We start from the raw sequence: 13,876 nt of genomic DNA on the forward strand, positions 1-13,876 counted from the left end.
ATAATTCAAAAACTGAGCCCTAGCTGGTTTGGCTCAGCGGATAGAGAGTCGGCCTGTGGATTGAAGGGCCCTGGGTTTGATTCCAGTCAAGGGCATATGCCTAGGTTGCAGGTTCAATGCCCAGTAGGGGGTGTGCAGGAGGCAGCCGACCAATGATTCTCTCTCATCATTGATGTTCTCTCTCTCTCTCTCTCTCTCTCTCTCTCTCTCTCTCTCTCTCCTTTCTCTCCCTTCCTCTCTGAAATCAATGAAAAGATATTTTTTTAAAATTTGCATTAATTTTTTTTTCAAAAGTTTAAACAAGAATTGAGACTATATTTTGCACCAACAAATTGGAAAATATTTTTAAAGTCTGGCAGTATATTGTGTTGACAAGAATGTGGAGTTAAGGATACGCTCACATAGTATTGGCAGGAGTGTTTTTTGATAAAATAATTTGACTACATGTAGTAAATTTACAGATGCTCATGACTTAGAAATTAGAATCTTAGATACATATATACATTATCATGAAATAGAAAAATGTAATTGCCTATCAATAATAGAATAGATAAATATATTGTGACACATATATATTGACATAGAATACAGGGTGGGGAAAAAGTAGGTCAACAGTTGTTCATATGGACAAATATATGCAGTTTATGAATATTATAAATAGCTTTATTGATTGTTTACCATACTCACAGCTGTAAACCTACTTTTGCCCCACCCTATATATCATTGAAAATGCTGCTGATTCAGCATGAATAAGTCTAAGGCATGATTCAGCATGTATGTCTAACAATGTATATGTAGTAAAAAATGAAATAAATTGCAGAAGAATGCATAGAGTGATTTTATGTATATCAAGTTTTTAATGTAGAAAATAATATAATTTTGTGTATACAGAAACACTATCAAATGACAAAACTCTACATAAGAATAAAAAACATTAAATTAATAATAGAGCTTAATGCAAGAAATGGGAAGAAAAAAGAATCAGTCAGGGAAGACTCACTTTTAGAAATATCTGAGTCTCTGAAATATTTGAAACAAAAATGGCATTATGAAAACACGTACTAATGATCAATTAGGGCTTACACAGGTTGTCTTTCTATTATTTATTTTTGACTGTATGTTGGAAATAGTACACAATAAAAAATTAACAAGTTAAACCACACAACCAGTTTTTAGGTGGGGATGCATATTGTTAAAAATATAATAATAAAATATAAAACACTTTCTAAAGAAAATGTGGCATTTTCGTCTTAGAGCAAAAATGTCAGATACCCAAAGATCTTCGTTGCTATATAATTTGTATAAAAGGAAGAAGAAAACAAAACTCATCTGCCATGGTTAAGAAGTTTCTGGAAAATAGTTTTAAAATTATTAAGCACTATAGAAACTTAATAGATGGTCATTGCCATAGCATCAATGGTAATTCTGTCTCATAACTTTGTACCAATATGATTATCATGGATGCAATCATCTGTTCTTTACTGACTTTAAAGAGCAGTAACAATGCCTTCCGGTAATGCCTCTGAGTTTCAATGCACTATTTTTTTTAATTCACTGACATGATACTGTAAATGCTAATAAATAATTTGACACATTCTTCCAAGTTCCATATGCTAATTGTGGAAGATAAAACATATTCAGTGACAGAAAGTGATTCTGTCATTGAAAAGGCTCATTAATTGGCCCAATAATAATGATTTATTGCACACCTGTGACCGAAATGTCTACTTTATTTAGCAAACAATTTCTTTCGGATAGCTTTCCTGAATGCTTTTTTAACATCTTTGTTCCTCAGACTATAGATCAGAGGATTTAACATAGGACTCACAAAGATATAAAACACAGCTACAATTTTCCCCTGTTCTACAGAAGTCTCCGAAGGGGGCCTCAGATACATACAAAACAGTGTCCCATAAAAGATAGTGACAGCTGTCAGATGGGACCCACAGGTAGAGAAGGCTTTGCGCCTCCCCTCAGCAGACCGAATACGAAAAATGGCTGCGAAAATGAAAATGTAAGATACAAAAATCATGGTGAGAGAGCAGGTGAGGTTGGCACCAGCCACCACAAACATGGCAGTTTCTTTGACATAAGTATCTGAGCAGGCAAGGACTAACAGAGGTGGGTCCGCACAGTAAAAGTGGTTGATTTCATTGGGTCCACAGAAGGAGAGACGCAGCATCAGGATGGTCTGGACCAGACCATTTGCAAAGCCATACGTATAAGGAATCACAACGAGAGAGATGCAGACACCTCTGGACATTTTGCTACCGTATAACAAGGGTTTGCAAATGGCCATGTAGCGGTCATAAGCCATCACTGTGAGCATATAGTAATCTGTGATCACCAAGGCAATGAAGAAGTGGAATTGTAGAAAGCAACCAATGATGGAAATGGTTTTTCTCTTGGATAAGAAATTAACCAGCATCTGAGGAGTGACATCGGTGGCATAACAGAGGTCGACCAAGGAGAAGTGACTGAGGAAGAAGTACATTGGAGTGTGAAGTCTTGAGTCAGTCCAGATTAACAAGATCATGCTCACGTTGCCAGTCACCGTGATCAGGTAGATGACCAGGAACACCACGAAAAGGACAGGCTGCAGCTCTGCTCTGTCTGTCAGACCCAGGAGAATAAACTCAGTCACCACTGTGTAGTTCTTTGACATTGTGTTTGGTTGGCTTCAAATGAGATCTAAATAAAGGAAATAGAGATTCATGTCTTTTGTCATTCATCATGTCATCTGAGACTTCTTCCTCTTCTCTCAAACTTGTAAATACCTGTGGCATAGAAAGTAGCCTCAGAAGCATGGGATTGATGTTTTCACTATCCAAATTAATACAGAGCTCTTTTATATTAAGTGTGGATGAAAAAGGAGCCCCATGCTAACCTGATAAGCTCGGAGAAGGCCTGCATGGCCGTCTTGCAAACTCAAAAGACCTAAGGAAACCACAAAAGATGGTCTGAAATTAAAACTTTAACTAAAAGCAGTTTATAATGGGTAGTCATGTCCTAGGTCAGAATCTTCCCGGACAAAGGTCAATCTTTACCTTAATTGAGCCTATTGTCTTTTTGCATCTAAGATAATATACCTGTGAAATGTCAGGGTAACTTGTAACTTCCCTTTTTCCGGACCCCTCAGGGCACAACCAGGGACTGAGACCATAAATCCCTTCATTGTTATTGTTATCATGTTAATTGTTGACTGATCCTTAACTATTCTGTACTCACCTAAGTAAAGAAGTATGTGTCTATCATTTTACTTTTTATCCAATCCCAGAGGCCTGCCCCACCTTTGCTTTCTCCAGTCTTCCTAACCTACCACCAGTGGATTTCATGTAACCCACTTACCTCTCCTCCTTAGATTGCAATGTATAAAACAAGGTAAAAAACTGCCCTTCTCTGGCGCATTATCCCAATACTTTGAGATTCTGCTTCCTGGCAATTGTAAACAGTTTGGCTCAAATAAACTCACAAAAATTCTTTACAGGTTTGAATTTTTTTGCGTTAACATAGGGCAGTATGTTGTTAAATGCTTTCTGCAATTCTATTCATGTTTGAAAATCCTTTATCTTTGCTGCAAGTCTTTATCACCTTTGTTTGCTTACAATTTCCTTAAACAATACTTTTCAGCATTGCTTTTCTTGGAAATTGTGATCCCATTGTTTTCTGATATACCTATTTTTGTAGTATCTAAAGCATCAATATTAAAACTCATTTGTTTTTCACAGCTGAATGAATTTAGGGAAGTGAAACTGATGTATAGCACAGGTTTTTATAAAATTAGAATCTGGAGCTAGCAGTTTTGGCTCAGTGGATAGAGTGTTAGCCTGCTGACCGAAGGGTCACAGGTTCAATTCTGGTCAAGGGCACATACCTCGGTTGCAGGGTCCTCCCCGACCAGGGCCCTGTTGGGGGCACATGCAGGAGGCAACCAATCGGAGTGTTTCTCTCATGTCCATTCACTCTAAAAATCAATGGGAAAATATCCTCTGGTGAGGATTAAAAAATACAAATATAAAGTAGAATTAGAATCTGTCTACCTGACCCTCTAAATTCAGGTTTGTTTTCAAGTTGTATCCTGACCTTGAAATGCATGCTCATTTTCCTCTAATTCCTAGTGAGGCTTGGGCAGATTATTCATCTCTTTGTGACTATGATTCTTCATGCATAAAATTTGGTTACTAATAGCAATTTCCTCCATATCAGAGAGTTCAACAAGATAAAACTTTAAAAATGTCTAACAGGTGCCTTAACCGGTTTGGCTCAGTGGATAGATGGTCGGCCTGTGGACTGAAGAGTCCCAGGTTCGATTCTGGCCAAGGGCATGTACCTTGGTTGCGGGCACATCCCCAGTAGGAGGTGTGCAGGAGGCAGCTGATCAATGTTTTTTCTCATCGATGTTTCTAACTCTCTATCCCTCTCCTTTCCTCTCTGTGAAAAATCAATAAAATATATATTTTTTAAAAAATGTCTGACATGTAGTAAGCACTTAATAAATTGTAGCTACTATAATTTTTGGTTAAAAAAACCCAGATCCAGTCTAAAACAAGACTCAACATCAAAGTGTGAGCTCCTTAGGAACAAGGAGTTTATGTAGCTACGGCCTCAGTGGAACCTAAACCAGTGTTTTCCCAAATGAAGGCAATTGATTATTATAGATAGAATGAATGTTCTCTTTTGTCCAGTTATCTTCTCATTGTAAATACTATTCCATTGTACATTTAAAATACTTGTACTCTGAGAATAGTCTGATATAGTAGAATTTAATTCAAGATAATTACTAATTCATCAGAATATGTTTCAGCTCATAATTTTATTTTATTGAATAAAATATTTCTAGATCCCGAAATATATTTTACAATACCTGTGAAAGAAGAGTGATTTGCCAATGACAGCATGGACATAAAAAATCTGAAGCGTTTATAACAGAATTGTTATATAGGGACCAAATCCCTATGGTTCAATTATTTCTAGTAGAAAGTCATTCAGACTATAAACAGCCACTATGGTTTTATTGTTTTGCACATCCTATATCATCAGAGAATCGAAGCCCCCAAGAAACATGAAGTGATGGGATTCATTATTTGTTTTAATATGTTTTTATTTTTAAATATATTTTTTTATTGATTTCAGAGAGGAAGGGAGAGGGAAAGATAGAAACATCAATGATGAGAGAAATTTTATTTTTTGCATGTATCTGTTCAATTTGCCCAACACCATTTATTGAATAGATTAACTATACACCATTGTATGTTCTTGCCTACTTTCTTATATGATTGAACATGTAAGTGTAGGCTTATCTCTTGCTGTTTTGTTTGTTTGTTTGCACACTATTGTTAAGGGAGAAAATAATGGCAGCTTAGATTAGAAGGAATCTGGATAACCATCCAGTTCAATGCTGATATGAAATAGTGTTGAACCCCTGCTTTTTCCTACATTTGTACTTAAATTCTCACATCAGTAAATAAAATTCTTTTATTTTAAACTAGAGGCCCAGTGCACGAAATTTGTGCACAGTGGGGGTGGTGGGTCTCTCTGCCCAGCCTGCACCCTCTCCAATCTGGGACTACTGGCTCCTAACTGCTTGCCAGCCTGCCTGCCTGATTGCCCCTAACTGCCTCTGCATGCCTGCCTGATCGCCCTAACTGCTTCTGCCTGACGGCCTGATCACCCCCTAACTACTCCCCTGCCGGCCTGATTGACGCCTAACTGCTCCCCTGCTGGCCTGGTCATCCACAACTGCCCTCCCCTGCCAGCCTGACCGCCCACAGCTGCCCTCCCCCAGGCCTCACCGTGCAAAGCAGCCACTGGGCCCCACCTACACTGCCCGCGTGACCATCTTGTGGTGGCCGTCTTGTGACGATGTCGCATGCGAGGGTGCAAGAACCACCTAGGCTTTTATCAGTATAGATGGTGGGATCTGGGTGATCCTGGAAATATGCAGTTTTTGTTTGCTTGTTTTCTTACTCACAAAATTAATAATTGTTCATCTTAGAAATTTGGTACATAGATATAAAGAAAAAGGCTTACTTTTCTTTAATTCTAGTATTTTATAAGTTACCATAATGTACACATTGTTGTGCTCTTCTTTTTTATAAAAAGCTATAAAAAATTATTTGCCCTTGCCTTAACTGGGAGCTTCTTCATTTTAATGTCTGGCTAAATTTAAATGGAAAAGTCCATCATGTGACAGTCACTTTTCTTTATGATTCTAGCCAACACACCCCTATAAAGGATCCAGTTGTGTACAACCAGCCTCTGTTCCGGCTGCCATCTGCCTGTGTCCAGCCAAGTATTCAATGCAGGCTGTCCTCACTTTGCACAGCACTGTGGTAACTGAGACCCATACAAAGCAAGGAGACACTTTCAGTCTTCACAAGTTTCGTTATCATGGTACCTTGCGAAAAGAGGGCTGCCTATATTTAATGCATCACTACCTTGCTTTTTCTTATTTATAACACAAACGTTACAATGAAAAATCTTCTTCAAGGGCTTTATTATGCCTTCTGCACATTCTTAAAATTGGGATAGCTGAGTGAAAGTGTACAAATATTTTTTAAGACTCCTTAAAATATAATGTTAAATTGATTTCCAGAAAAGCTGTATATAAATGTTTTCCCTGATACCCTTAAAAGAGAAAGTGCCAGTCTTCCTGAACTCTCTTAAAGGTAAATACACAAAAGGGTATCTTATTTCATATTTTTATAACTAATCTTTTGACTAATTAATGTTAGCATTTTTGTATTTGTATCAGTTTTCTATACATAACCTTCTACATTTATTTATATCACAGTGTTCTAGTAATTTGATTGATTTCTTTGATCTTATCCTATCTTATCTGGAGCAAATACTTTCCAAAACATTAATTGCCTCTTAATTTTAAGTAGTTTTATGATTAAATTTGAATGACTCTTCAACTGTAAATTTCTCCACTGCAACTAACCTCAAAAATATGTGCTCTTGATTATTTAAAATTTTAATATTTATCTTAATGCAGATCAACATAAATTTTTTTCAGTGTTTCTCAACTCACAGCTAAGGAGTATGTGTGGACATGTCAATTCTTTGGGGAGACAGTTGCTAACAAAGGACAATCTAGTTAGGTATAAGATTCTGTGTTTAGATATCTTTGTTGAAAAATAATGTTGCATTAGGGACACTAGAATGGTGCAAAAATAAATATTTGTGTAAAAGTGCTAATCAATACACAATATTAAGATGCCAAGGTTACATGTTGTTCTCATTAGTGATGTCACAAGCACCTATCTGCTTTTCTAGCAAAAACTAAATTTAAAAAATTACCTGTAAACTTTCATTCTTAGGCAGATCTTATTATGGCCTCCATTCCATACATATATCCATCAAATCTGGGGACCAAGTTATAACAATACTACTAAAATTAAAATATGTTTGTATATTTTCCAAATAATTTACAATGGATATTATTGTATATGTAGCCATATTTTATTTTCATGTGATTTTCATATACTTCCTAGATGAAACCATCATATGCATAATTTCTGGGTTAAAAATATTGAATACCTAGAAGCATTAAATTTGCATTCTCTAAGATAAATTTGAAAGAAAAAAATAACAAAGATGGAATTTCTCTAATAAGAGTTAGTACAGTTTAAACCTACATTATTTGCAATAATTTGGCTTAAAGCACATATATAGATGAGTCAAAGGAATAGCAGAGTTAGGCCAGAAATAGATTTATTTAGTGTACAATGAAGATAACACATCAGTAGGTAAACAAAGGTTTGCTTAATAAATAATAGAAAGAAATGAGTTAAAAATGGGAGTAAAGAATTTTAAAACATTATAAAATACAAGATTGTATCCAGAGTAATTTAAGATAGTTCTATAAAATATGGTCCTGAAAAATTAATAATATAATATAGATACTTGATTATTAAATTGAGGATTGAGAAAACTACAAAGCAAAAGATAATTGATAAAGATTTTCTAAATAAAACTAAATATTTTTATGTGAGAAGTTATCAGAAATAATATGAAAGGCACTCATCAAACTGATTATTTTCTTTATTTGTCAAATATACATTTCAAAAATTCTTCTGTCAAAATAAAATAGAATCCCTACCTAAGAATTTCAGTTGAGACAACAAAGAAGCAAATAATCTTAAAAGGATGATACAGTTAAATGATTATTAAATGATTATTATCAACTATTACTAGTCATAGGTATAAGCTGTTTAAAACTTTCTGGAGAACATTTTACCCATAGAAAAATTTAGCAAGAGCTTTGAAAATGTACAAAACATTTAATTAAGCAATTACATTTCTAGGGATCTATTCTAAAGGAGCTATCAAAGAAATATGTACATAAATACTAGATAGTCTTAAAAATAATAGGATACATCAACATGTTGGAATAATATTTTGCAAGATAAATCAAGTAGAAAAAATACGCCAAAATATTGAAAAGAGTTCTCTTTAAGTAGGAAATTACAAGTAAATTTTGCTTTCATGTCTTATATCTTTTGATATTTTTCACTTTGTTTTTTTCTACCATTAATATACATTTATTAGTTATTTTAATAACTAAGTTCAATATGAATTAACTATTAAGTATTATACTACATTAAAATGGTGTCTATAAAAATATTTAGTCTGTATAAAATACAAACAATATATTGTCAAGTTAACATCAGTGCCCTTACTTGTATATGGTAAATGATTCCAATTTTGTTTTATTAATATTGAGAAGAAATGCACAAAAAAAAAACACACAGAAATTATCTGCTGATAAATATTGCTTTTTTTTCTGTCTGCATTTCCAAGTTATCTATAATAAACCTGTGTGCTTTTGCAATTTGGACAATATATTCATAAAATGCAGTCTAAATAGGTCTACCATGTAGCACAATGGCCTTCTTTACATGGGACGGTAAGACAATTCTACTTATATTGCACACAAGTTATCACGTTTACCTGAAATATCAGAGGGAATCTACATTAGTGTATAGCAATGACCATGTCAGTTTATTGTCCCCAACATGCCATCCAGCATTTGCAGCATGTTGAGGAGTTTCACCACTGCACTGTGAGTTGGAAAGAGAAAGAATGGGAAATCAATGGATTTATCTGTGTGCTACTTAGTGGCTGAGTGACGCTGGGTTGGCCATTTAATCTTTCTGTGCATAAGACTCCAAATGTTATAAAATGAAGATAATTTCCTACTAGTTCATTAGTGAAAATCGAAAGGTAGTGATATAAAAGTTAGCATCAAACTAAACTAGAGTATCACATATTATGCTTGTTAATTTATGTTCTATTTATCTCTAACGAAATTTTGAGGTAGCATTCAATGAAAGATTTAGACAATAGAAAAAGTTCAATGCAGTGTTATGTTACATTATCTAAGATTTAAAAGCAGCCCATGTGTCCGTCAATAGATGAGTGGGTGAGAAAGCTGTGGTACATTTATACAATGGAATACTACTAAAATGTAAAAAAGAAGGGAATCTTACCTTTTGTGACAGCATGGATGGACCTGGAGAGCATTACGTTAAGTGAAATAAGTCACTCAGAGAAAGACAAGTACCATCTTATTTCACTCATATGTGGAATCTAATTGACAAAGTAAGATAACAAGCAGAATAGAGACAGACTCATAGAGGGCAGGCTGACAGTTGTCGAAGGTGCAGGGGTGGTGGGCTGGGAGGGGTGGTGGTGGAGGGTTTGAGTACAAAAGAAAAAAAGGGAGAAGAACTCACGGACACAGGACAACAGTGTGGTGATTGCCAGAGTGAAGTGGGGGAGGGAGTGGGGTGTGGAGAAGGGTATGGGGGGGATAAATGGTGACTGAAGGAGGCTTGACTTTGGGTGGTGAACACACAATACAATATATAGATGATGTATTATACAATTGTACCATCTGCAGCCTATATAATTATATCAACCAATGTTACCCCAATAAATTTAATAAAAAATTTTTAAAAAGCAATTGGAACTGGGAACTCTATTACATTTAGAACCCCTCTCAATTATTTCTAGGCTCTAATCATTATTTTATCACAGACACTGGTCATTTCAAATTAACTGATGCCTAAACTGCATTTCTGTGGAAGAGATTCCCTTTAGTCATTTGCTGCATGGCATGGATCACATGTTGATTCCTTAGACTGTAGATCAATGGGTTCAGCATTGGACTCAAAAAAATATAAAAGACTGCAATTATTTTGGACTCCTCTACGGACCTAGCTGATGGAGTCCTTACATACATGCAGAAAAGGGTTCCATAAAATATAGTGACTGATGTCAGGTGGGAAGCACAAGTAGAGAAGGCTTTCTGCCTGCCTTCAGTAGAACGGATCTTCAGGATGGCTGTAAGAATGAGGAGGTAGGACAGGAGAATGATGAAGAGAGAGCTTGAGAGAGTAAATCCAGCAACGACCAGCATTGCCATCTTTTTGACATAGGTGTCAGAGCAGGCCAACATGATAAGAGGAGGATCGGCACAGTAGAAATGATTGATCTCAAGAGAGCCACAGAAGGACAAGTGGAAAGTCAGCAGTGTCTGAGAAAGTCCATTGAGAAAGCCAAAAGCATAAGAGAGCATGACTAGAGAGATACAGATGTCCTTGGACATTCTGACACTGTAATGTAACGGGCTGCAGATGGCTACATAGCGATCCAATGCCATGGAAGCGAGGATGTAAAACTCAGTGATCACCAGAGCGATGAAGAGAAGACACTGTGAGAAGCACCCAGCATAGGAGATGGTCTTCTGGTCTGAGAGGAAATCGTACAGCATATTTGGAGTAATGTTGGAGGAATAGCAAAGGTCCACAAAGGAGAGGTGGCTAAGGAAGAAATACATGGGAGTTTGGAGGTGGGAGTTGGCCCTGATCAGCACAATCATGCACATGTTCCCTGCCAGAGTGATCAGGTATATCACCAGAAACACCCCAAATAGGATCTTCTCTAGTACCGGATCATCCGTGAGTCCTAAGAAAATGAATTCTGTCACTAGAGTGTGGTTTTGGGAAGACATTTTCTTATGCTTTGAAAACTGAAAGTGACAAAAAAAAAAAAGTGAAAAATTCTGTCTGATCAAGATTTGGCATTTATCTCATCCATGTTATTATTTATCCCAGCCATTTTATCACTTACTCTTTGATTGATCCATCGAATAGGAACTTACTCTTTTCCTTTCAATAACACATCAGAATTTCTACACAAATATGTTTCTCTGTGTCTCTGTGTTTTCTGTCTCTTTCTCTCTATATCTCAAACTCTTTTTCTTTCAGACAAACATGCACACATTTATACCTCTCTTCTTGGAGAAGTCCATGTTTAGTATTGTTTTTCTAATTTTGTGGGGGAGAAAAAGCACAGGAATTAAAATCTGATATAAAAAGCAGCAGGTCATAGGCATCATTCAAATGGAAAAAATGAATAAAGTTAGATTTCTAGGGTTCCTTCAAATTGATATCCTATTTTTCAGATATAATATAGAAAATAAATCTTCAGCACAGCATTTTCACTTGATACCCCTAGTTGTTTGACTTAATTTCCTTCAGAAAACATTGAAATAGCAAATCTATCTCTTAATATACAGGTTGTGGCAAAAGTAGGTTACAGATGTGTGTATGTGAAGCATAGGGTTTATTCTTGTATTATTATTTATTAATTGTATTATTTTTCATATGAGCAACTGTAAGTCTACTTTTGCCAAATCCTGTATAGCTAAGAGGATACAGAAGGAAGAATTGTTCTCTCTGCTTTGTAAAATCACCCATTTATTCATGTACACTACAAAGATTAATTTTTTTTCTGGTTAAGGTTCTGGGGTGACAGCAGTTACCAAATTCCCCATCTTCATGTAGCATATATTGTAAGAAAAGGTACAACACGTAGAGAAAAATATGTAAATAATGTTAGTTAGAAGCAAGTACTATGAAGAAAAATAAAGGTGGGATGCTTTTAGATGGCTATTCTGAGAAGGTAAAATTTGAACAGAATGCAAACATCTGAAGAAGAATGGGGAGTATCCCCAGTTTTCACACAACTAACACACATGAAAATATTTGTCTAGGAAAGCACAGTTAACAGGGTTTCACTCACTCCTGAAACCACTATCTATCAAATCTTTGAAAAAATAAGATATAACTAGAAAAATTGTGCTTTAAGAATTACACCATAAAGTTATTTTATTTAGCTTTTATATACACATCAAAAGACCTTGCATATAATAATGGAATTTTAGACATGCCCTGAAATATTATCATATCAATAAAAAAATCAAGTACAATTGCTGAAAATAGTTTTCTATTTTAGTGGGGTACTAATTTCCACACTGAAAAGCAATCATATTTTTAGTGAATAAACATAGAAAATGACCTACCTCTGAAAGTTGACTTATCATATTTTATAGAAACAAGATGGAAAGATTTATAATATATTCCTTAGGTACATTCCCTAGAGTATTTATAAAATAATTCTAAAGAACCAATTAAAGTCATCATTTTTTTTTTCCTCAAGGGCATAACCTTAATTTGGGGCTTTGAGATCCTAGTTTCTCTTTTGAGGCCAAAGTCTCTAACATCTATGTACACTGCTTGGGACTGAGCGCATGAAAATCTTTAGCACAAATAGAAAAATTAGCCATTACAGGTAATACTATGAAAGGAGAAAAATATGGGTAGATAAGCTTTGTATTTTTTTATCTTTATTGTTGAAAGTATTCCATATGTCCCTCTATTTCCCCTATTGACCTCTTCTAGCCCACCCCCACCATCCTGAGAGGATTCTGATGAGAAGATTCTCATCAGAAGCCTTCAATATTTCTAAACACCGAGGTGAGGTCATCTTATGAGAGAGAGGAAAAGGAAGGTGAAGTCCATGAGAAATTTGGGGAACAGAAAGGGTGTTGAGAGCAGAAGAGTCACATAACCAATGGAAGGAAGTAGAGGTACTGGTCAGGGGTAAGGACCCTTTGAAAGTTGAACATTATGGATTTATACTGAAACCAGTTTGCTCCATTGAGCTAATTTCAGCAACATGCCAGGAATTAAAGTGGATCTGAGAGCCAGGATCATTCATAAAATTGATATTTTAGGAGGAAAGTCGAAAGTAGAACAAAGACTATTTGAACATTATTTGGAGCTGCATTTTCTGGAGAATAAAGGACTCTTCAGATGTTTTTTTCTGGTCTGTATCTTCCAGAGCACTAATGGTTCCAGGTCAATAAAGAGCAGTTCAAATGTAGTCTAAGATAAGAGAGTTGTCTCTGGTTTTGTTACATCTCCAAATGCTGGGTTACAGGATGAGAAATCAGTTAATGAGATAAAGCTATGTATCACTGATTTGGGTTGTTTTATTGAGCAGGATTCAAGATTGATTTCTTTCACTGATTCTTGTCCAGATGGATTCAAAGAATGAAGCCACGGACAAAAGGTGGTAGGTGAAAAGTACAGAAACTTTATTGCAAGCAAATACTACCTCCAAACCTTAATTCTAAATTCTAAGCCTAAAACTCTGTCCTCTTGAAGCAGAGGGACCACCTAAAAAAAGGTGTCCTCTAAGTTCCTAATCGTAAGTCTCTGTTCCTTCTGGAGGGACAGAGGGCCCCTAAGAAGGGTGACCACTGCCTTCTTTGTCTTGAGGTTTTAATATGCTGGGGACCCTTCTTTTCTATATGGGACCTTAGCCCTGTAATCAGTTCCCACGACCGTCACATCTGCACTTTTCCTCGTTTGGTCATCTTATCTGTTTAGGTTGGAGCCACTTTTGATTTATCTTATAGTTTTCTCCCAGTTGTGCTGGCTGGAGATATCCTATCTTATAGCTCTCCCAGCTGCTCCGGCCAGGGCTACTTTTGATCTAACTTATGATCACTTTAATTGCT

At 35.8% G+C, this 13,876-nt stretch overlaps 1 protein-coding gene across 1 annotated transcript; it reads right to left on the bottom strand.

Annotated features, from left to right (window-relative positions):
- Positions 1-1,729: 1,729 nt before the first annotated feature.
- LOC308524767 (uncharacterized protein) lies at positions 1,730-11,020 on the bottom strand (the record flags this gene model as incomplete). The annotated part of the gene is made up of 4 exons (XM_081099315.1): positions 1,730-2,678; positions 4,865-4,911; positions 5,823-5,930; positions 10,079-11,020. The coding sequence occupies 4 exons, from the start codon at positions 11,018-11,020 to the stop codon at positions 1,730-1,732; spliced, it is 2,046 nt and encodes a 681-aa protein (XP_080955441.1).
- Between the last annotated feature and the right edge of the window lie 2,856 nt (positions 11,021-13,876).

This window comes from Myotis nattereri (assembly GCF_964212035.1).
Source record: "Myotis nattereri genome assembly, chromosome: 9".
In the NCBI taxonomy this organism is placed as follows: domain Eukaryota; kingdom Metazoa; phylum Chordata; class Mammalia; order Chiroptera; family Vespertilionidae; genus Myotis; species Myotis nattereri.